This window comes from Gopherus evgoodei, chromosome 1, assembly GCF_007399415.2.
Source record: "Gopherus evgoodei ecotype Sinaloan lineage chromosome 1, rGopEvg1_v1.p, whole genome shotgun sequence".
In the NCBI taxonomy this organism is placed as follows: domain Eukaryota; kingdom Metazoa; phylum Chordata; order Testudines; family Testudinidae; genus Gopherus; species Gopherus evgoodei.
The window spans coordinates 255,194,613-255,216,784 of NC_044322.1; the positions used below are offsets into that span (position 1 = coordinate 255,194,613).

General features: G+C 44.6%; 1 protein-coding gene across 2 annotated transcripts in view; it reads right to left on the reverse strand.

The window, feature by feature from the left end:
* Window positions 1-4,844, reverse strand: part of AMN1 (antagonist of mitotic exit network 1 homolog) — an 86,104-nt gene extending 81,260 nt beyond the window's left edge. Inside the window, exons 1-2 of one of the 2 annotated variants that reach the window (XM_030543499.1) lie at window positions 4,565-4,844; window positions 1,799-1,900 (exon numbers count right to left, since the gene is read on the reverse strand). In XM_030543499.1, the coding sequence (XP_030399359.1) occupies window positions 1,799-1,900; window positions 4,565-4,626 (164 nt within the window). In that variant the 5' untranslated portion in view covers window positions 4,627-4,844. The remainder of the gene's footprint in view (window positions 1-1,798; window positions 1,901-4,564) is intronic. The other variant, XM_030543506.1, reaches the window with a different exon arrangement.
* Window positions 4,845-22,172: the final 17,328 nt, after the last annotated feature.

The window sequence follows — 22,172 nt, forward strand, 5'->3', positions numbered from 1 at the left end:
TATAATCTTTAAATGTTTAATCTTCCACATTTCTGAATCATTCACACTATAGGACAAGGAGCCCTCTTTCCCTAGACTGGGAGGGAGCACGATGACAGTTGCCAGAGTTGCCAATGGCAAAGATTTTTTTTCACTAGATGTGGCCAGTAGTAATACCCAACGTTTCTATAGCATTTTTCATCTTCAAAACACTTTAAACAAAACCCATTAACTAATGTAATGAGTCTGGTAAAGGGAGTCTATAGTGTGCCAGGAGAGTTGACTCAAAGATTGTGCAAGCATACGCAGATAGACACATACCTGTGGGCAAAGCTGATCTACACTAGAAAATTACTTCAACCCCTATACACCTTGCTGGGGCCCTAGGCATGATTAAAAATATAACCGAAGTAGGCCTTTTTAGAATAACAGCACTAGGTACCAGCTAACCACATGACTACATTCCTAAGAGAATGGTAATTGATCAAGTAAGCACAAATACATTCCTAAGAGGATGGTACAGAAACACACAGACCCCTTGTAAGATAAGAATGGAATGACAGGATAATGCAGAGGTTTTCAAAATGGGTGGCATGGAATGTATTCCGGGGGAACACGGGAAGCTTGCGGGGGTGGGGGAAAGCAGGAAAGATTACTGCACTCATTCAGAGCTGGATGGCCAGAGAGCAACGGCTGTTGGCCGGATGCGCTTTGGAACGGAGAGACGTAAACTACTAAAGGCACAAAGAAGGGGGCCACGATCAAATAAGCTTGAGAACTACTGGAATAATGGATGAGATTTTGTTCAAATTATCGCGTACAAGGAATGTAATATGTAACTTGTTTGTATCAATGCGTAACTGGAGAATAATAGGCTAATACAAAGCTACTCCTCCTAAGGGATAATGCTATGTTGATTGAGCTGATACCTTATCACTAGCATGCATGTGTTAGCGTACTCATAACCCTGCTATATGGGATGCTGAGATGATGCTTTGTTGACAATAAACCTAACCAAGCCTTCGCCACCAAACCAAGCAGTGGTCTTTCTTTATTATAAACATCAAGGTCTCCTCAATCAACAATCTATGCCTGTGCAGGGAACAGTGGAGCTCCAGGAACAGCCTGGAGAAAAAAAAATCGATACCCTTGAGCGATGAAGTTAAGTTGATCTAAGTCCTAATGTACACAGTGGTACATCAACTGAAGGTAGCTACTGCCTCTCAGGGAGATGGATTTACTACAGCAATGAGAGAACCCTTCCTGTCACTGTAGTGTCTATTCTGAAGCCAGGCCACTAGCATTTTAAGTGCAGACGTAGCCTGAGCATCCACACTTAGGCCTTGTCTACACTACAGAATTTTGTCGATGCAAGTTACTTTGATAAACAGCCACCGCTGTAGAATGTCTACACTATGCTCCTTGTGTCAGTGGAGCTCACCCACAAGAGCAGCTCTTGCATTGACACAGAGAGCAGTGCACTGTGGGTAACTATCCTACTGTGCAACTGGCTGCAGGGGTCTTTGGGAAGGGTTTGCAGTGCCTCATGGGGGCAGGTACAGCATCACATGATGAAGGTTTCTCAATCCCATCATTCCATGGGCATCCTACTAGATTGCCAGCCACTTTTCAACTGCCCTGGTAACCTGCAACCCAACCATCTCTGTCAGAAAGCATGGATCCTGCACTGCTGTTCAGTATTCTGCTGTGCATTACTGTAAGGTTCTTGGGAGGCTTTGGGCCTACCCAGGGTGCTCTGCAAGAACGAGGCCCACACACACTGTGAGTTATTGGCTTTAATGAAGGTAAAGTGACACACCCGCAACAGGGACTCCTGGCATTGCTGTCACGGAGGCGGGGAACCCAGCGCACCAAAGCTCGGCCTGGTATGGAGTCCAAAGGCGGGACTGGGACCATGCAGCTATATATACAGAACACAAAAAACAACTCATACATAAGCAAATAGGGACTTTCCACAGGTTGTGTCTGCCCCTTGGCCAAAAGCCAGGGACTTTCCACAGGCAGTGTTCACCCTTTGGCTGAGGGCCCTACAAACTGGCTCTAACCAGTTAGGAGCGGGTTATAACTGGCCTGCCGTGTCCTACAGTGACTGGCTGCCGAGAAAGCGGAAATGCCCTAGCTAGGCCGTAACACAGTCTTCCGCGGTTTCCTACAATTATGAAAACAAAGCTATAAGAGGAACCCAGCTAGGGGGACACTATGTGGCTGGGGGATGCTTTAACGGAGCATATTAACACTTAGCCACAGTAATGTGTGTGGTTGTAGTGTGCTGAGCCTGTTATTATTTGTTTGCACCATGCTATGAACCTTGCACTGATTGCTGTGTGCACCCAAAAAGTAACACATTTTAAATCACTTTTTAAAGTAGCACTGGGTAATATAACTGAACAGTAACACAAGAAGTCCACTGAAGTGAGTGTGTGTATGTATGTGTGAGAGAGAGGTAGAGAGAGAGAGAGTCTGTGTGAGAGTGTGTGTGCTGGGGGAATCTGAGAGACTGTAGAGGGGGAGCGTGTATGTGAAAGAGAAAGACTGTGTACGTTGGGGGAGAGTTACTGTGTCGGCATGCTGTCTCTAAGTTCAGACTGCAACCAGAAATAACCAATCCTGAGGCAGAAGCTGGTGCACAGATAGCTAGTGTTCTCCTGTCCCCCATCCCAGCTCAGCAGAGATCAGTACATGGGCAGTGGGAGGGTGAAACCCTGACATTAGCCCCTGCCTCCCTACCCAGCTGTGCACTGCACAGCAGTCTTCCCCCTGCAACCCCTGTAACAGCAGCCTGCCCTGACTGCCGCCCTGGTCCTGTGTGAGCTTTCCACGATTCAGAACTTCCTAGGGCTTTGAAATGGGAGGAGAGCATGCCCATGTAGCTGGATGCAGGGCAGCAGAGTTCAAAGCAGTGAGCAGAGGGATCACAGTGGGTATTGTGAGGTATCTCCTGGAGGTCAGTTACTGCAGCGTAATGAATGCAGCATCTACATTGATGCTTTGTCGATCTGACTTTGTTGCAAAAAGCTCTATGCCTCTTGTTGAGGTGGTTTTCTTTTGTCGGCAAAGCAGGAGTGTTTTGTCGGCAGGAGGAGCATTGTAGTGTGTACACCTCTGCTGTTTTGACAACAAAATCTGCCTTTTGCCAACAAAACTGTGTAGCGTAGACCAGGCCTAAGCCTTTGCCTATACTAGACAGGCCTTGTTGGAAGAGCTGTACCAGCAAGTCCTCATAGCATGGACATAGCTTATACCCGCAAGACTGTGCTTTTGCTAGTATTGCTTATATCAATTCCCCAAACAAAATATAATATACCAGCAAAAACACTTTTTTGATGGTATAACTGTATCTACATTAGGCTTTTACCAGGACAAATATATATATATCACACTCCTAAGAAACATTACTGTACTGGCAAATTCTAGAGTAGACCAGTGCTCAGTATGCTGAACTGGTAATGATGCTAACATATTGAGCAAGCGCAAGATGTTATGCTATGTTGTTCACTCAGCAAGTTGACCAAACTGAATCAGAGTCCCACAAGGCTTGATGGCTAGGCCAAAGGCGAAGTGGAAAATTATTGTGGGGTGGGGAGGATAGCTCAGTGGTTTGTGCATTCGCTTGCTAAACCCAGGGTTGTGAGCTCAATCCTTGAGGGGATCATTTAGGGATCTGGGGCAAAAGTCTGTCTGGGGATTGGTCCTGGTTTGAGCAGGGGGCTGGACTAGATGACCGCCAAAGTCTCTTCCAACCCTGACATTCTATGAAGCCACTGTTAGATATAATGCAGACCTACCAGTGGTAGTTTTACCATGTAAGAAAGGGAATTGTATGACAAGCTGTGCAATTGGCTCTCGCAAACAGATGTATTAAGAAAAAATACATAAACTGATTTATTGCTATCACCTCATCCAGTTATGCTTGTAGTATGGTATGTAACTAAAGGTTGGTTTACATGGGGAAACTAGGTTGATATAACTATCACTCTGGGGTATGAAAATCCACCCCCCAAGCAACACAGTTAAATTGACTTAAGCCTGGGTGTGGACAATGCTAAGTCACTGGGAGACAATAAAGGCTGAGGAATATAACATGGGAGAGTGCAATAAGGGGCTAGGAAAGGTATAACATGCAGGAGTTCTGCGGCAGTAAGAGCTGGAGGTAGTTATAACAAGCAGGAGAGCATTAGGGGTCTGGGGAGTCTAAAGTGCAGGGGACATGAAGAGGCTGGGGGGTTATAGCATGGGGGCAATAAGGGGCAGGGGATATGAAGTGCACAGGGGATTAAGGGGAGGAAGATATAACACACAGGGGGCAATAAGGGGAGGAGGGTATAACGTGCAGGGGGGTACAACAAACGGGTCCCAGGGCAGTGAGGGGGTGGGAGGTACAACAGGCAGGGGGGAGGGGTAGTAAGAGCTGGGGGTGGTTATAACACGTGGGGGGCAATAAGGGGAGAGAGTATAACGCGGGAGGGGGGGGACAATAAGGGGGATATGACACACGGATCCAGGGGTAGTGAGAGGGTAGGAGGTACAACAGGCGGGGGGAGGGGGCGCGGTCCGAGCCACTCACAGGTCCAGGAGGAGCCGGACGCCCCCGCAGGCCCCGTCCCAGCCCCCGCCTGGAGCATTCATGGCCCAGGCCGCTCGCTCCCGGCCCTGCAACCCAGCTGCTCTTTAGGGTTCATCCGCCATTTCCGTAGGATGTAGAGTGCCGAACCGGGCCGCTTTTCACTCCCGCTCCTCACGCGTCCAACGGCTGTCGGGCTACTGAGGCCCCCAACGCGCGGGGCTTTCCGTGTGGTCACTGCCTCGCCGTGAAATCGCGGCGCTACGTTTTTCAAGCAGGCGACGAGTTTATAGCGATCCCCTTACGGTTGATGAGGGATGATGGGAAATGTAGTCTTTGTCAGGGAGCTGCTCCTTCCCTGAATGGCAGGAGGACTCCTGAGAGCAGAGGTTTTCCCAGAGCCTCGTGGAAAACCAGATTCAGACCCGCAGCTGGTGCTCAGTCCAGTATTGTCAACCCCCAGGGGTCAAAAACAATAAGTCAAGCCCCCCAAAATCATGAAACTGGTTTAGTAATAATGAGATTTGTAGAAATAGAGTCTCATAGAGTGACTCATAGACTCTAGGACTGGAAGGGACCTCGAGAGGTCATCGAGTCCAGTCCCCTGCCCTCATGGCAGGACCAAATACTGTCTAGACCATCCCTAATAGACATTTATCTAACCTACTCTTAAATATCTCCAGAGATGGAGATTCCACAACTTCCCTGGGCAATCTATTCCAGTGTTTAACTACCCTGACAGGAACTTTTTCCTAATGTCCAACCTAAATCTCCCTTGCTGCAGTTTAAGCCCATTGCTTCCTGTTCTATCATTGGAGGCTAAGGTGAACAAGTTTTCTCCCTCCTCCTGATGACACCCTTTTAGATACCTGAAAACTGCTATCATGTCCCCTCTCAGTCTTCTCTTTTCCAAACTAAACAAACCCAGTTCCTTCAGCCTTCCTTCATAGGTCATGTTCTCAAGACCTTTAATCATTCTTGTTGCTCTTCTCTGGACCCTCTCCAATTTCTCCACATCCTTCTTGAAATGCGGTGCCCAGAACTGGACACAATACTCCAGTTGAGGTCTGACCAGCACAGAGTAAAGCGGAAGAATGATTTCTCGTGTCTTGTTTACAACACACCTGTTAATGCATCCCAGATTCATGTTTGCTTTTTTTGCAACAGTATCACACTGTTGACTCATATTAAGCTTGTGGTCTACTATGACCCCTAGATCTCTTTCTGCCATACTCCTTCCTAGACAGTCTCTTCCCATTCTGTATGTGTGAAACTGATTGTTCCTTCCTAGGTGGAGCACTTTGCATTTATCTTTATTGAACTTCATCCTGTTTACCTCAGACCATTTCTCCAATTTGTCCAGATCATTTTGAATTTTGACCCTGTCCTCCAAAGCAATTGCAATCCCTCCCAGTTTGGTATCGTCCGCAAACTTAATAAGTGTACTTTCTATGCCAACATCTAAATCGTTGATGAAGATATTGAACAGAACTGGTCCCAAAACAGACCCCTGCGGAACCCCACTTGTTATACCTTTCCAGCAGGATTGGGAGCCATTAACAACTACTCTCTGAGTACGGTTATCCAGCCAGTTATGCACCCACCTTATAGTAGCCCCATCTAAATTGTACTTTCCTAGTTTATCTATAAGAATATCATGCGAGACTGTATCAAATGCCTTACTAAAGTCTAGGTATATCACATCCACCACTTCTCCCTTATCCACAAGGTTTGTTATCCTATCAAAGAACGCTATCAGATTAGTTTGACACGATTTGTTCTTTACAAATCCATGCTGGCTATTCCCTATCACCTTACCACCTTCCAAGTGTTTGCAGATGATTTCTTTGATTACCTGCTCCATTATCTTCCCTGGCACAGAAGTTAAACTAACTGGTCTGTAGTCATAGAAATATGGCTCTGAAAGAGACCTTTGAGCGATCATCAAATCTAGTCCCCTGTGTAAATGTAGGCTCATAAACCTGGACCATACCTGCCAGGTGTCTGTCTAACCTGTCCCTAAAACCTCCATGCAACAGGGATTCCATAATAATTAATAAATAGTTTTGGGTTCCTTTTGTTGCCTTAGTTTCTAAGGTTCATGCAAGTCACCTTTTCAGACTTTTCTCCACAATCGTGAGGATTAGAAACTTGCTTTTTAAAAAAAAAAAAAAAAGGAAAGAAAGAAAGCTAAGATTCTCAGCTGGAAGAGTTGATGCTTCAAGAAAAAGAGTGAATATTGTGAAACTCATGAGATTTGGCAACAATGTTCTCCCTGGCCTTGAAGTCTGACTCCACTGAGGGTTAAGACTGTGGTCTATAGACTGTTTTTGCACCAATTTAACTAAATGTATTAATGCAGTATAAACTAATATAAACAAATAAATCAGAAAACAAGATAACTACATCCACATCAGGGGATTTCATTAATTTAATTACACTGGTTGCTATATTAATTTAGTTGAATCAGTGCCAAAACTATGTCTAGACCAGCCCACAGTAACTGGGGAACTGGAATCAGTTTTAATTAAGTTCATTCTGTTGCAAGCCTCATTTGTGAAAGATCTGCCTGTAGTGGAGAGAATGAGGCTCAGATTTTCTTGTTAGAAAAAAATGTGCTTTTTTTCCTGTGGCATTTGAGAAAATACATATTTGGTTTTTTTCAAATGTCACAGAGAAACCAGTTATAGGGGGAAAAGCAGGCTTTAGGCAAGGGAAATATAAATCAGAAAAACAATATAATCCCCTATTTTGGGTAAATTTGGATCATGGTGGGGCCTAAGCCTAAGTGTCTCACCTGGATAGGACCCAACTGTATTCCTCTTCTATTTAAATCCACTTGATTTTTTTTATCTGTCTATAGTTGTGTTGCACCACTGAAAGTACTAATATTTTAAAAGTAGTCTTCAGGGCCTGAGAAATCCCCCAAAAGCTAAAGTCTCCCATTCTTCTCTGTTTCAGAGTAGCAGTCATGTTAGTCTGTATCCACAAAAAGAACAGGAGTACTTGTGGCACCTTAGAGACTAACACATTCATCTCAGTTGATTGGCCTATTACAGTTGGTATGGCTACTTCCACCTTTTCATGTTCTCTGTATGTATAAATATCTTCTTGCTGTTTGTTCCAGTCTATGCATCCGATGAAGTGGGCTGTAGCCCATGAAAGCTTATGCTCAAATAAATGTGTTAGTCTCTAAGATGCCACAAGTACTCCTGTTCTCCTTCCATTCTTCTCTCTGTACCTTCTTCCACATTGGCCCTGGGCCCCAACACTTGGAACTCCCTCCCTATCAGTCCAAATTCTACCCTCAGATGAGCATACATTCCAGCTGAACTTACTGAGACCTTATCTACATTAGGAACTTTTGCAAATGTTCTTTTCAGCCCTAGTCCAGCTTCATGGGTAGCAACAAAGGTAGAAGCTGTAGTGTAGAAAGATACAAGTGTTTTAACTGTGTGTTGCCTAAACCCACAGCTTCCATTATTGCTACTGCTGGTGGAGCTACACTGGTGCCAAAAAAACAAAACCAAAAAACAAAAAACCTTTAGCATTCCCACAATTTAATGCAGGTTTGTCTAGTTTCCAGCTTGTGGCCAAAAATTTAGAGCCTTCACCAGCTCAACTTTCTGGCTATTTGCCAGATTCATTTTCTGTGCCTTTGCCTGGCAGATGGAAGCACACAGAGCAGATGGAGTGATCTTTCTGTGAACTGCCATCTCCTCACTTCCTTCACCCTGCCTTAGAGGTGGGAGTTAAGAGCAGAAGCTGAGAGAGCCTGCATGGATATGCCCAGCTAACAGAAGGAGGCAGGCCAAAGCTGTCATAAAGGGGAGCTGAGCCCTAGGAGGTACCAGAAGGAGTAACTGATTTTGGACTGAGGAATAGGGAAGTTGATATATTTTGGGTGGAGAGTTCAATTTCAGGGTGGATGGGAAGAATTGATTTAGGAGAAGAGAGAATTTATGCATAGGGGATTAAATACTCAATAGATTGTGAAGGGAGTTTGAGAGGAAGGAGAGAGTTTTATGAGGTGGTTTTGCTTGAAAGGAGCCATTCACAAATTGTCTTGCCATCTTGTTGTCAACACTGGGAAGGAAAAAACTTCAAGGGTGGTGGAGTGAGGGTTGGGAAATCCACCCCCCTGAATGCAGTGTCTATGCTGACCTAACCACAGATGTAGACGCAACTTGGTTGACAGAAGAATGCTTCCATTGACCTCGCTACGACTGCTTGGGGCACTGGATTACTACAGTGACTGAAAAACCCCTTCTATTGTTGTAGAAGCGTCTGTGCTACCGTGCTACAGCAGTGTAGACATGGCTTAGTAGAATTATCACTCCACAGCAAAGAAATTTAAGGATGCCCAACAAGTCATGAGGGTAGTTGTCATGCTGTCCGGAGTTGCTCAACACCTTGAGTGCTTACCTTAGGGCAAACTGTCAAAAGCAGGGCAGACATCCCAAACTGGAGGTATGTTCTATAATTAGATTTCACCAAGACAATAAGAAATGTGAACTCCTGGATCACTGTAACAGTCTTAATATAGTGTGAAAGACAGTCCCCTTAGACACTCCAGTCTATCTTGCCACCTGGGCAAGCTGGACAATGTGATAAATGGTCACATAAATAATCACAAAATATTCCGGTTGCTTCCAGGCCCAAGAGACCAGTCATGCGCCCAAGTCAATTTGTATCTCAGATCTCACACCAAAGACATTGCTGATAGCCAATTCTATAGTAAACTAACTAAAGGTTTATTAGCTAAGAAAAAGGAATGAGAGTTATTGATTAATATTGGTTAAAATGGTTAAAAATATATGTACAGATGAGTCACAGTCCATAATTTCAAAAGGTAGCAGATGTAGTAATTTGCCAGTTTCCAAAAAGTCTTTTAGGGTTACCCAGAGTAACTCTAGTGATCTCTGTCTTCTCACTCAGTTATTCTGCCCAGTTAGAATCCAAACAGTTCAGAGATGAAGAATTTTTCTGTGTGTCTTTATTTATAGTTTCTTCTCACAGAAACCAAGCTGACAGCAACAGTTCCCACAGGGGTCTCTTCCTCCTGGAGAGAGGGGGAGGTGGGGGAGAGGGGAGGAATGCACTTAACAAAGTCTTTGATCCTTCATCTTGCACAATAGCTTAATTGACCGGGATTTAACATCTTCTTGCAAGAGACTATCAGCTGAATTACATAGAGTTTTTTCTTGCTTGATGTGTTATTTAGTACAGGGATTTACACAATGCAAATATTTGCTCTTACAGTATAAGTATAGTTGAATGAGAACAATACATGCAGCATCCAATTAGTTTTCATGAAGTTTAAACACCAAATACATTCTTATTCAATAAATTAGATCTTCTATACACCAGTGAATTGGCCTGGCTTCCAGCTGTGAGTTTATCTCAGCTGATATCTAGGCCTTGGCCAGAAATGTCACTTGGCTTACCAATGTCCCAGCAGCGACTACAATGGAAAAACATCTGTGTATCATAGATAAGCCCTAAATATCTAAAGAATGCAGATTTGGGAAGAACTCTCATGACCAAGGGGTGTTTTTTTATTTCTTGGAGGAGTGAGAGGGTCCATGGAAGTTGGATCTCCTCTGGAACATGAAGGGTTATTGCGATAATTAATAATTATATTAGAACTCTTAGTAGTATAATGTCCTACTGCTATTTAGTGCTTTTAAATGTAACTCTTTTCACTGACCTACCCTACATTCTAGCTGACTCCTGTATTTTCCTTTATGTCTGCCAGACTGAGAGTAAAAGTCTTCTTTTTTTTTGAACCCTGTGTGTAAGCGTCATTCTCCAGTGATAGCACCAAATGTTAGATGACCACATGATTAATAGTTGGAGTATACACTGGGCTTGCATTCAGGATTTGTGTTATCGTTGGCATAGCTACCAACAGTGCCAAATTTCAGTGTGCCACTGCTCATGCAGACTCAGGTCTGTCTACTTTAAGGTCAGTTATTTATTACTGAAATAAGTTTTTAAACGCTCAATAAACCTTTGTAGTTCACTTTTAAATACGGAGGTTTTGATCCTGCAGTCTTTTCTTCAGCACAACTTCAATGGGAGATTGGGATCAGGCTCCAAGACAACAAGATCCATAATGGCTAATGGTTTAATATGGAAGAGTCTTTGTGGTAGAAGGAGAATCTACACCTAAAAACTCGTAAACCAAATGGCTTGGACTTGTGTTTAAAGTAAGTAGCCTTACTTCAAAGACCCCAGAGTCCAGTCTGGTACTTAAAGAGTCAGGATGTCACTGAGCTACATGAGACTAGATTGACAGAGATGTATTTTCTTTTGAAGATAAACCATCTTTGCTTTAGAGCCAAACACAAGAGAATTCAGCCTTTGCAAACCTATTGTGAATAATCCTGTGATTCAGTCAGCTAGGACTTTATTTTAAAAGAGAGATATACTCTGTTTAAATAAGCCACCAGGCATTGTTCCTTCTCGGGTTTTCTGAAGGAGAGGGCCCCAGGATATCACTGGTAACTGGAGGAGTATACAACCCTAACAATCCAGCCATGCATGCATTAGCAAACAGTTATGAATTCTGTTCACTGTTTCTCCTTTGTATAAACAAATGATTCAGTAAGAAGGTACCACCATATCAGTGGTTCTCAAACTTTTGTACTGATGACCCCTTTCATACAGAAAGCCTCCGAGTGCAACCCCCTTTATAAATGAAAAACACTTTTTTAATATTTAAAATTATTATAAATGCTGGAGGCGAAGTGGGGTTTGGAAGTGGAGGCGGACAGCTCATGACCCCCACATAATAATCTCATGACCCCCTGAGGGCTCACGACCCCCAGTTTGAGAACCCCTCGACGTCACATACTGCCAAACTCAAAAAAAGCAATTAGTAAGAACAGCTCAGGTAGGCAAACTCTTGGTAGCTATGAAGTCATAGATATCATTCCACACAAGTTGCAGAGTAGCAGCTGTGTTAGTCTCTATCCGTAAAAAGAACAGGAGTACTTGCATAAGCTTTCGTGGACTACAGCCCACTTCATCAAATAAATTTGTTAGTCTCTAAGGTGCCACAAGTACTCCTGTTGTTATTCCACATAAGATTATACCATCTTGAGCAGAATGATATCTATGACTTCATAGCTACCAAGAGTTTGCCTATCTGAGCTGTACTTACTAATTGCTTTTTACTAGTACAACATTCACCACTGTACAAGATTATACCATCTCGTGTAGTGCTGAACAGGAGTGCTGCCAGCTTTTTTGCCGCCCTAGGTGACAGAAGGTCCCACCCCTCCCTGACAGAGGTGGCAGAAGGTCCTGCCTCCAAAATACTGCTGACGACCGGGGTGGCCGAAGATGCGGTCGTCGCCCCCCAAATGTTAGTGCCCTAGGCAACCGCCTAGGTCACCTAATGGGTTGTGCTGGCCGTGGTGGTGAATGTTGTACTAATAAAAAGAGCAAGATTGACAGGAAACCAAAATCTTCTATGAACAGAAAAGTTGCAGCACCATGAGTTCCTTACTTTCTCTCACTGGTATGCTTCAAGCCAGTGTCATTGGGTCTATCAGTCAACTAAGCTAGTTAGATGTATCATTCTTTTGTATTTACACCCAGACACCAATATATTTCTCCCCATTTATTTGTTTTTTGAGTACCTATTGGTTTACAAGTTTTCACTAATCCATATAGCCTATAGGGCTAGTCTGCTGGTTTGCTTTATTATATTCTGCCTTTATTTATTGGTTTGCTTGTCTGGTTTATTTTGTTTGTATTTTGTTTGTGATTACTTTATGATGTTAGGCTGTAACACAAGGAACCTACAGGCCTGTATCCTGTATGATTAGCTTAAGCAAGTTAGCATAAGTATGGTTAAGTAGGCTTGTGACCTTTGGCATAGATAAATGGCCTAACGGTCATCCATTTAGATTTTGGGGAACTAAACATGTTTACCTAAGAACAGGAACTTAGTAGTGACCACAAGGAACATTGCAGGATAATGAGAGTAACAAGCTTAAACCACTAAGGGCAAGAAGTGGCAGGTTTGAGAGCAAGCTAATTGGCATTATTATGCATAGATGTGATTGCCTATAGAATAAGTGCCCAGTATTATGTGGGCGAGGAAGCTAGATTTGGGTATGGAAGGTTGAGCATTAGTATCAATACTCAGGATAGTGCTCAGGCCCTATAAGAGGGAAAACCACCATGTGTAGGGAGCTTTTTCTTCTTCTTTAGCTTTTGAGTCTCTTAGCTGTCTATTGTTAACTTAGCTGTTCAGCATTTGACCCTTCAGCTCTATTATTACCATCAATCTCAAGGATTGAGGAATTTGGACCATCTGACTCATTTGTAGAGCTCTGCAAATCCGCAGATATCTGCAGACTCTTTTTGCTGCTCATGGATTGGATGTGGATACAAATTTTGTATCCGTGCAGGGCTCTACTCATTTGGCATGCCAGGGATGAGGCTGGTCATTTATTTTGTACCACCAGGTCTGCAAGGAAGTGTATGAGTATGCTAATCTAAGTAGCTTTTGTAAGGGATGATATCACCAGTACCCCCCAAACTGTACTATTCCCTTTTGGTTCTGTGGCTTTTTCACTTACTTTAATAAAAGTCTCTAAAAACTAAAGCTATGTTTTGTCCTCATTTTAAGAGTTCTTGCCATGCACCCCAAGGGTCCTTACAAGATATTGAACTCGCTATATTTTATTCTGTGTAGCCTGATTCTGGGATAAGAACCTTATTATCTTTTAGTCAGATCAACTGGTGAGCCTATCTAATGTTAACCTCTAAAAATCAGGCAACACCTGATAGGAACATGATAAACATCTTAGTCCATTGATTTTGAGCTGGCTCGAAAATTCTTCTAAATATTGACAGAATTCTAAATTCAACTATTCTGTTCTGACTTTGTTGCCACAAGTTTCCACCATCTTGATGGAACAAACTTATACACAACGTATTTGCAAACATAGATTTGGGACAAAAATTTAGATTTCCAATTTTAAATGCAAGAAAGAAGAAAGAAATGCAGGATTCCATTCCATCAGTCATGTTTCATTCTCCCCAGATCTGATATCACTTGTGTTAGCTAATTAAGGTAAAGGTTCCATAGCTTCTCTTATCAGTTTTATTCTTGTGTAGTTACAATTCTTCATTGTTTCCATTTGAGCTGAAATAGTAATCACATCAACCTGACTTGTCAAGTCTCTTTGACCCCTTTTTTCAATTACTTTTACAAGTTCTGTGCCACTCTGAAAAGTCCCTGTGTAAAATACATGTTAACTCCAAATTTCAACATGTTTATGGTAGTTAGATGCCAGTGTACGGACCATCTCTTTCAGAGTTCCTGGCCCATCAAGCCTCCATTTACAATTAACCATCCATGAGGTTGATAGTTATTGCTGATTTTTTTTTAAACTTCTATTATATGCTTTGTGACTGTTTTGTTCTAGCTTAGGAAGGTTCAGATTGTCTGCTGAACACTCATAGGTCCTAAATTCAGGATGACTGCTTCTGAAGTTCCCTCAACTTTTTCATTTTATTCTAATTGACTACATAAATGGCAAAGACCTCCTGGTCATACTTTTTTCTGCATTTTGAGCTGGCATCTTGAGCAATTTTGACATAAGACTGTTTTTCTATTTCGATGTAGAGTTAAGAGCCTTAGATGGGATTACATTTATTACTTATATTATCATAGTCCCTAGGAGCCTCAGTCATGGACCAGGATTCCATTGTGCAAGGTGCTGTACAAACACAGAAGAAAAAGATAGGCCCTGCCCCAAGGAGTTTACAATTTAAATATAAAACAAGAGACAACAGGTAGATATAGACAGATGCGGGAGTACAAGGAAACACTGAGATAATATTAGTCAGCCTGATAGGCTGTAGTCTCAGCACACCAGGAGCCCAACTGTTACCAAATTTTGTCGGCATTATGGAAGCCTTTACTGATCCTCAGCTAACTGGTTTGCATTTTGGCCAGTGTTGATTCTTTTAATTTTAATTCTGTTTCTTCACTCACAACTTCTAGTAGCAGACCTCTGGGTTTGTTAGCCTGTACAGGTATATCCCAGGTGAAATGCCTCAACCATTTCTTTAATTTATTCATTTTGTGCTACACTGAAGGCACAGCAACCAGAGGTGAGGCAGGGTCTAGATGCCCTTTCAAACCATTCTTCTCTCTCTCTACTCCGAGGGGACCAGCCAAATACTCAAATGTTCAAAAACTCTGGGGCTATGTCTGCAGGAGCATAGCTAGGACAAAAAAAAATCCTTCAATAATTTATTTAAATTGCTGATATTGTGTTACAGTTATGATTGTTACTATGAAAGAATGCTACAACTTCCTTACCAATTTCAAAGTTTGGCTTTTCAGTTATTTTTGTGGCATAATCACTGATTGACCCTTGGCTGTTTTTTGGGTGTTGAAGATAAACATAGGCTACTCCTGAAGGAAGCTGCTACTGAAGATTTGCTAGAACAGGGGTGGGCAAACTAGGGCCCATAGACTGGATTTGGCCTGTCAGGGCTTTGGATCTGGCCCACGAGATTGCCAACCCCGTGGTGCTGTGGGACCCGTGCCGCTGGTAGAAGCAGCTGACACCACAATCCTGCAGCGGTAGGAGGCAGAAGGGTCTGTGTGCTGCCCTCACCTCCAGGCACATCCTTCACAGCTCCCACTGTTCAGGAATGGGGAACCGCAGCCAATGGGAGTTTCGAGTGGAGGTACCCACAGAGGAGGGCAGCATGCAGAGCCCTCTGCCCTGCAGGGACGTGGCGTGGTGTAGGGCCAGGACAGGCAGGAAGCCTGTCTTAGCCCTGCTGTGTACTGCTGCCACTCTGGAGCTGCTCAAGGTAAGCGGCATTAGGCTAGAGCCTGCACCCCAATCCCCTGCACTGAGCCCCCTCCCACACTCTGAACCCCCTCCTGCACCCCAACCCCCTGCCCTGAGCCCCCTTGTACACCCCACACCCCTCCTACACTCCCTCCTGTGCCTCAACTCCTTGCCCTGAGCCCCTTCCTGCACACCACACCCCCTCCCAATCCTGCACTCCCTCCCGCACTCCAACCCTCTGCCCTAGCCATACATTCATGGCCCTGCATGCAATTTCCCCACCCAGATGCGGCCCTCAGACCAAAAAGTTTGCCCACCCCTGTTCTAGAAGGCCTAAATCAGGGTTGTGAAATATCATTCTGACTACATCTGGATGAAGATGGTGTAGTAAATATTAATCTTAATTAATATTAATATTAATTCTTTTCTGTATAAAAACTTCCATGATTTGTTGGCCTCACATCCAAGAATCTTTTCTGTGTTAGCCAGAAGTGCTGGCTGAGCTTTACTGATAATGGACACAGGCAAACTGAGGACAAACACATGCACAGAATTAAGTGGCAGGCTGCAACTTTTATTAAACTTCTAACACAAGGAAGGGCACTACCTGCCCATCACCCAGACTCTCCTATACCAGGCATTTAATTGGCTCCAGTGCAAGGCTTACAGGGCTCCTAAATGTATAATCTAGTGTTAGTAATGCAGCAAGAGTCTCCCTACGAGACAGGGGAGCAGGCAGATACTGGACAAAGTGTTGGTATTGTTACCTGTTCTTGGAACCAGCCAAGAAATAACTACAGACGAAAGTCAAACTGGAGCAGCACTGAGAGTGGATTTATTGCTTCCCTTACTTACACACTTATACTGTGTCTCTCTGGGCTGGTCTACAGTATGGGGGAAAATCGATCTCAGATACGCAACTTCAGCTACATGAATAACGTAGCTGAAGTCGAAGTATCTAAGATCAAATTACTCACCGTCCTCACTGCGCGGGATCGATGTCCGCGGCTCCCCATGTCGACTCCGCAACTCCGTTCAGGTTGGTGGAGTTCCAAAATCGATATAAGTGCATTCGTGGATCGATATATCGTGTCTAGATGAGACGCGATATATCGATCCCCGAGCAATCGATTGCTACCTGTCGATACGGCAGGTAGTGAAGACATAGCCTCTCTCTCTCTCTCTCTCACACACACACACACGCGCGCGCGCTGGCAGGTTGCAGGCGTGGATGTTCGTTTCAGTTTCACAGGTGGCTGAGGCTGGCCAGGTGACAGCTGCCCAGACAGGGCCAGCCTCAGGATTTATGGTACCCTAGGCGAGATTATTAAACTGGTGCCCTGTGCCTGATCTGCTTTTAGCAACACAAACATAAGCTTACAGTATTGGAAACTTGCCACATTCACGTTATTAAAACCAGTTTAACTTAATTAAGCACACTGTAATGCTGATGGACTAGCACTAAAGAAGCAGCACTATAGAAAAAATTCTGATATGACAGAATGATGCAAATAATATATATTTTGTAATTTATCAAAATTTTATTGGAAATTTATAAGAAGAGGTATTGAAACAAAGATTTGTTTTTAATTAAAACCAATCTTTCTGGCTTTTTTGGCTGCAAAATCAGTAATAATGTCATCATATGACAAAGACAAAGTCGTGTCTTGTTCGATTGCAAGAATAGCAAGACCAGTTAAGGGTTCCTGACTCATTGTAGATCGGAGATAGTTTTTAATGAGCTTTAGTTTTGAGAAACTCAGTTCTCCTGATGCTACTGTTACAGGAATTGTCAGTAGAATACGAGTGGCAATGTACACATTAGGATATATGTCAACAAGTTTGTGGGTATGAATAAACTGTACAATGTCCATCACCGATTTTGCATGTGGCAACATTGATGACAGTGTACTCAATTCTTCGTACAGTTCAAGTCCATTTAAATCAAAACTATCACCGTGCTTCAGGAGGCTCTCTAGGTTCTTGCACTTTGTTATTAGTTGCTCTTGTTTTCCTATTTTGTTGAATTTAGTTATATCATGCAAAAATCCAAACTGTTCATGGTGTACTTGCAAGGTATTAAACCTTTCATCAACAGCATATACTGCCTTATCCATCACAACATTAAAAAATTCAACCTCAAATTTCTTTTCTGGATTGTCTATGGGCATGATCTGCTGTACAGATTTTTCACAAAGAAGTGTCCCTGGCCTTTTAAACTCATATTAACTATGTATTTACTTTATGAAAGTTGGAGAAAACATTGTGAAAACGTAAAACATTGGCTGCCCAACTTCTGGGCTGGCAAAAGTTATACTGACTCACAGGGGGAAAAAAAAAGCAGGAGAATCTTAGTACAACATATGGTCAATCTATACCAGGGGTCGGCAACCTTTCAGAAGTGGTGTGCCAATTTCACTATAATTTAAGGTTTCTCATGCCAGTAATACATTTAATGTTTGTAGAAGGTTTCTCTCTATGTCTATAAGGAAGGAACAATCAGTTCAGGAAGGAACAATCAGTTTCACACATACAGAATGGGAAGAGACTGTCTAGGAAGAAGTATGGCAGAAAGAGATCTAGGGGTCATAGTGGACCACAAGCTTAATATGAGTCAACAGTGTGATACTGTTGCAAAAAAAGCAAACGTGATTCTGGGATGCATAAACAGGTGTGTTGTAAACAAGACACGAGAAGTCATTCTTCCGCTTTACTCTGCGCTGGTTAGGCCTCAACTGGAGTATTGTGTCCAGTTCTGGGCACCGCATTTCAAGAAAGATGTGGAGAAATTGGAGAGGGTCCAGAGAAGAGCAACAAGAATGATTAAAGGTCTTGAGAACATGACCTATGAAGGAAGGCTGAAGGAATTGGGTTTGTTTAGTTTGGAAAAGAGAAGACTGAGAGGGGACCTGATAGCAGTTTTCAGGTATCTAAAAGGGTGTCATCAGGAGGAGGGAGAAAACTTGTTCACCTTGGCCTCTAATGATAGAACAAGAAACAATGGGCTTAAACTGCAGCAAGGGAGATTTAGGTTGGACATTAGGAAAAAGTTCCTAACTGTCAGGGTAGTTAAACACTGGAATAGATTGCCTAGGGAAGTTGTGGAATCTCCATCGCTGGAGATATTTAAGAGTAGGTTAGATAAATGTCTATCAGGGATGGTCTAGACAGTATTTGGTCCTGCCATGAGGGCAGGGGACTGGACTCGATGACCTCTCGAGGTCCCTTCCAGTCCTAGAGTCTATGAGTCTATGAGTCTATATTATATAAATAAACTATTGTTATTATCTGAGGTCTTGGCCACCGGTCCTGCTCAGGCCACTGCCAGCTGAGTAAATGAAACCCCAAACCGGCAGCGGGCTGGTGGCTGAAACCCTAGACAAGGATCCCAGGCCCTGCTCAGCCCGCTGCTGGTCTGGGGTTCTGACCACCAACTCCTGCCAGCGAGGATCCCGGCCGCCAACCCCCCACCCAGCCCGCTACCAGCCTGGGATTCTGCTCACCCAGGCTGGCAGGAGGCAGAGTGGGTCTGGTGGCTGAGCTCCTGACTGGCAAGGGGCCGGCAGCCGGAACCCCGGAGTAGCAGTAGGCTGAGTGCTGCTGGCACCCCAGACTGGCAGCAGACTGAGCCACTCAACCCCCCACCGGCCCTGCTCAGCCCGCCACCAGCCCACTCAGCCCGCTACCGGCTGAGTGAATGGAACCCCAGGCTGAGCAGGTTCAGCTGGCCTGCTCAGTCCACTGCCAGCCTGGGGTTCCTTGGGGGTCCCCAGGCCAGCAGCAGGTGCTGAGTGGGGCCGATGGCTGATATCCCAGCTGGCAATAGGGCAGCAGCCAGAACCCCAGAGCAGTGATGGGCTGAGCCGCTCAGCCTGCTGCTGCATACCATCAAAAATCAGCTCACCTGCCACCTTTGACACGTGTGCCGTAGGTTGCCGACACCTGCTTTATACACTAGTAAGGAGATGAGCATATTACAGTTGTTGGAGGGCTCTTATCAGGAGTAACAGGCTATAGGAAAGTCAGTCAACGTATTTTGTTTCTCTGATGAAAACTGGCCCACTCCCTGCCTCAAACCAAACCTGTCACTAATAATTGTCAACAACTTAATTTTCTGTTTTTGGCTAAGATATTGATTTTTTTTAAAAAAAAAATATTGAAATTGGATTCAGGATTGTTAGCAAGAATTTTTGGCAAACAAAGTTGTTAAATGACAATCTAAATGGCAACACAGTACTGCTTTCATGCTCGGCTCACCCCCCCAGCCTGCTGGTCCAACAGCTGCAGTAGAGGAGGAGATAGGTCAAATACTGCAGGACCCCAAAATCCACCTCTTGGGGTGCAGAGTGGCAACAGCAGCAGCAAACCCTCAGGTCCAATCACACGCCAATGGGCACCACCACCAGCCTTACAGACCATGGTGAAGTTAGCACAGCATCTGATCTCAGGGATGGGGCACCCATGGAGCCACAGCAGCTCATCCTGCCCTGTGCAGCTCCTCCCGGATGAGATGGATCGCTGGCAGCTGCCAGCCCGGGGTAGAGGCGCTCCCCAGCTAGGGTGGCCAGATCCAGATGTCCTGATTTTATAGGGCCAGTCCCGATATTTGGGGCTTTGTCTTATATAGGCACCAATTACCCCCACCTAGAATGACCAGACAGAAAATGTGAAAAATCAGGACAGGGATGGGGGTGGGGGTAAAAGGAGCCTATATAAGAAAAAGATTCCAAAACTGGGACTGTCTCTATAAAATAGGGATGTCTGATCACTGTACCCCAATCCCCTATCCTGATTTTTCACACATCTGGCTAACCTCAGCCAAGCCCTGTGTGACATTCCAGTCCTGGCTGCCTGCCCAGGAAGTGAGTTACTTTCACTTTCATTCCTCAGCAGGCAGCCAGCCAGCCCTCCCCCCACCTATCCCCCAGCACCTCACCCAACCCAGCCCTGACGGAGGGGAGGGAGGAGAGAGAGAGGGGTGCTCCTGGGGAGGAGGGAGAAAGGAGGGGGTGCTCCGTGGGATGGTGGGGGAGAAGAATGGATGTTATGGGGGACAACAAAGGATACTGGTTCCAGAGCCACAGAGCCTGCCTCGCCTCAGCTCACCTCAGCCGGGGGGAAAGAGTCGCACTCACAGGTGAGCTCCTTCCCCAACCCCTACCCCCCTCTTCCCAGAGACCGCAGCAGCCAATCCCATTCCTCAGACTGTGCTGCATTCGGGTCTCTCTAGGACCCAGCAGCCCTGCTTCTACACTGTCTGGGCTGCCTGCAGAGTGGTGCCCCCAGGCAGAGTGAGGCCCTAGGAGGCTTCCTATTCTGCCTATGCCTAAGGACGGCCCTGTGCCAAGAGATCGGCTGCGAGGTGACGATAGTCCCTGAAGTCCCTTTGGATCCATGGGAGGGTTCTACTGCTTACGGTCCGGTCCCGAGTTTAGCGTGCTGTTACATTTCCTTGTTAATACCCCTTATTTGGCCGCCCATCTCAAGATTTATACCTTCACCAAGATAAAACCATAGATCCATAAAAGGTGATATTTGCCTCTGTGTTTTGCCATTGGCTGTCACTCACACTCTCTCAGTCGTTCCTTAAATTAATTGATTACGTATTCATAAGCATGAATACAATTGATCATATAGAGCAATGCAGCTTTAAGCAAGTATCTAACATCATAGAGTGCTTCCTCAGCTTGTGGCTTTTTAACAACATAACAGGAAACTGTGCAGACTGCAGTGAAAAGAGGAAAGGAGGTTGGGCACATCTGGCTACATGTAATAATCCACAAATACTCTTTATTGCTTACAAAATAAATCACTCACTCCATTCATAACCCAAACATACTACACCAGAGTCTGAAGATCAGAACTGAAGTTGCGATGGCTAGTCAATGTTCAGCGCAATTACAAGATGCGGGGATCCAGCATTACCACATCTTAATCTAAACAGGGCTCTGGATCCACGAACGACTCCAAATTGCAAGTGTATTGAACATATTTTATAATCCACTCCACCACATCCTCAGTTGTCTGGGCAATTTCAAAGAGACAGTTCTGGGCAAATTGCCAAAACCCAAGATGTTTAGAAACACTCCCAGGCCCAAGATGTTCCTCTTTCCCCAGTTCTTATTTACAACTGCAGCAGATACATTGCAACATGTACATTGCCATGGCAATGCCCACAATGTTATTTCCTTATCTGGTATTAGTCCATCTTTCTCATAACAAAACTATTTTTCACAAACAGCTCTTGATCTCTTAAAACCTCAAATTCATATATATATATGTATCCCAACACAGTTACTGGCACCAGGGTTACAGGGCTCCTTATCATATAACCCAGTGCCTAGCCATCCATACTCAGCTGTCTCTGAGTCCTAGCACCATCCCATCCCTAAAGGGGGACAGAGGATGCAGCAGAGTGGGGATCTCGGCCTGTGAGGGTGACAAAGTCTCACCCTATCACATTAGCTCAAGGTCCATCGCCAAAATTCCAGGTCTTTTACCTCGGGGAACCATTCATTTTATTCTCTTAATCAGACTGGAAACTGGCCACAGGGGGCACCAGCAACTAGCTTGGTCACTTCCCCCCCACTCAACTGCGCTACCTTGTATCATTATTCTTGTCCAATTGTAATGGTCCCCACTCAGGGTCTGGTTGCAAAGTGTGGCCTAGTGGTTATGGCCACAACCCCAGACTGCCGAAAGGGGTTGTGGGGAAGGGAGTCCGGGCCATCCCACTCCACTGGGCTCTGATCCAGGGCCCTTTGAGCTACCAGTAA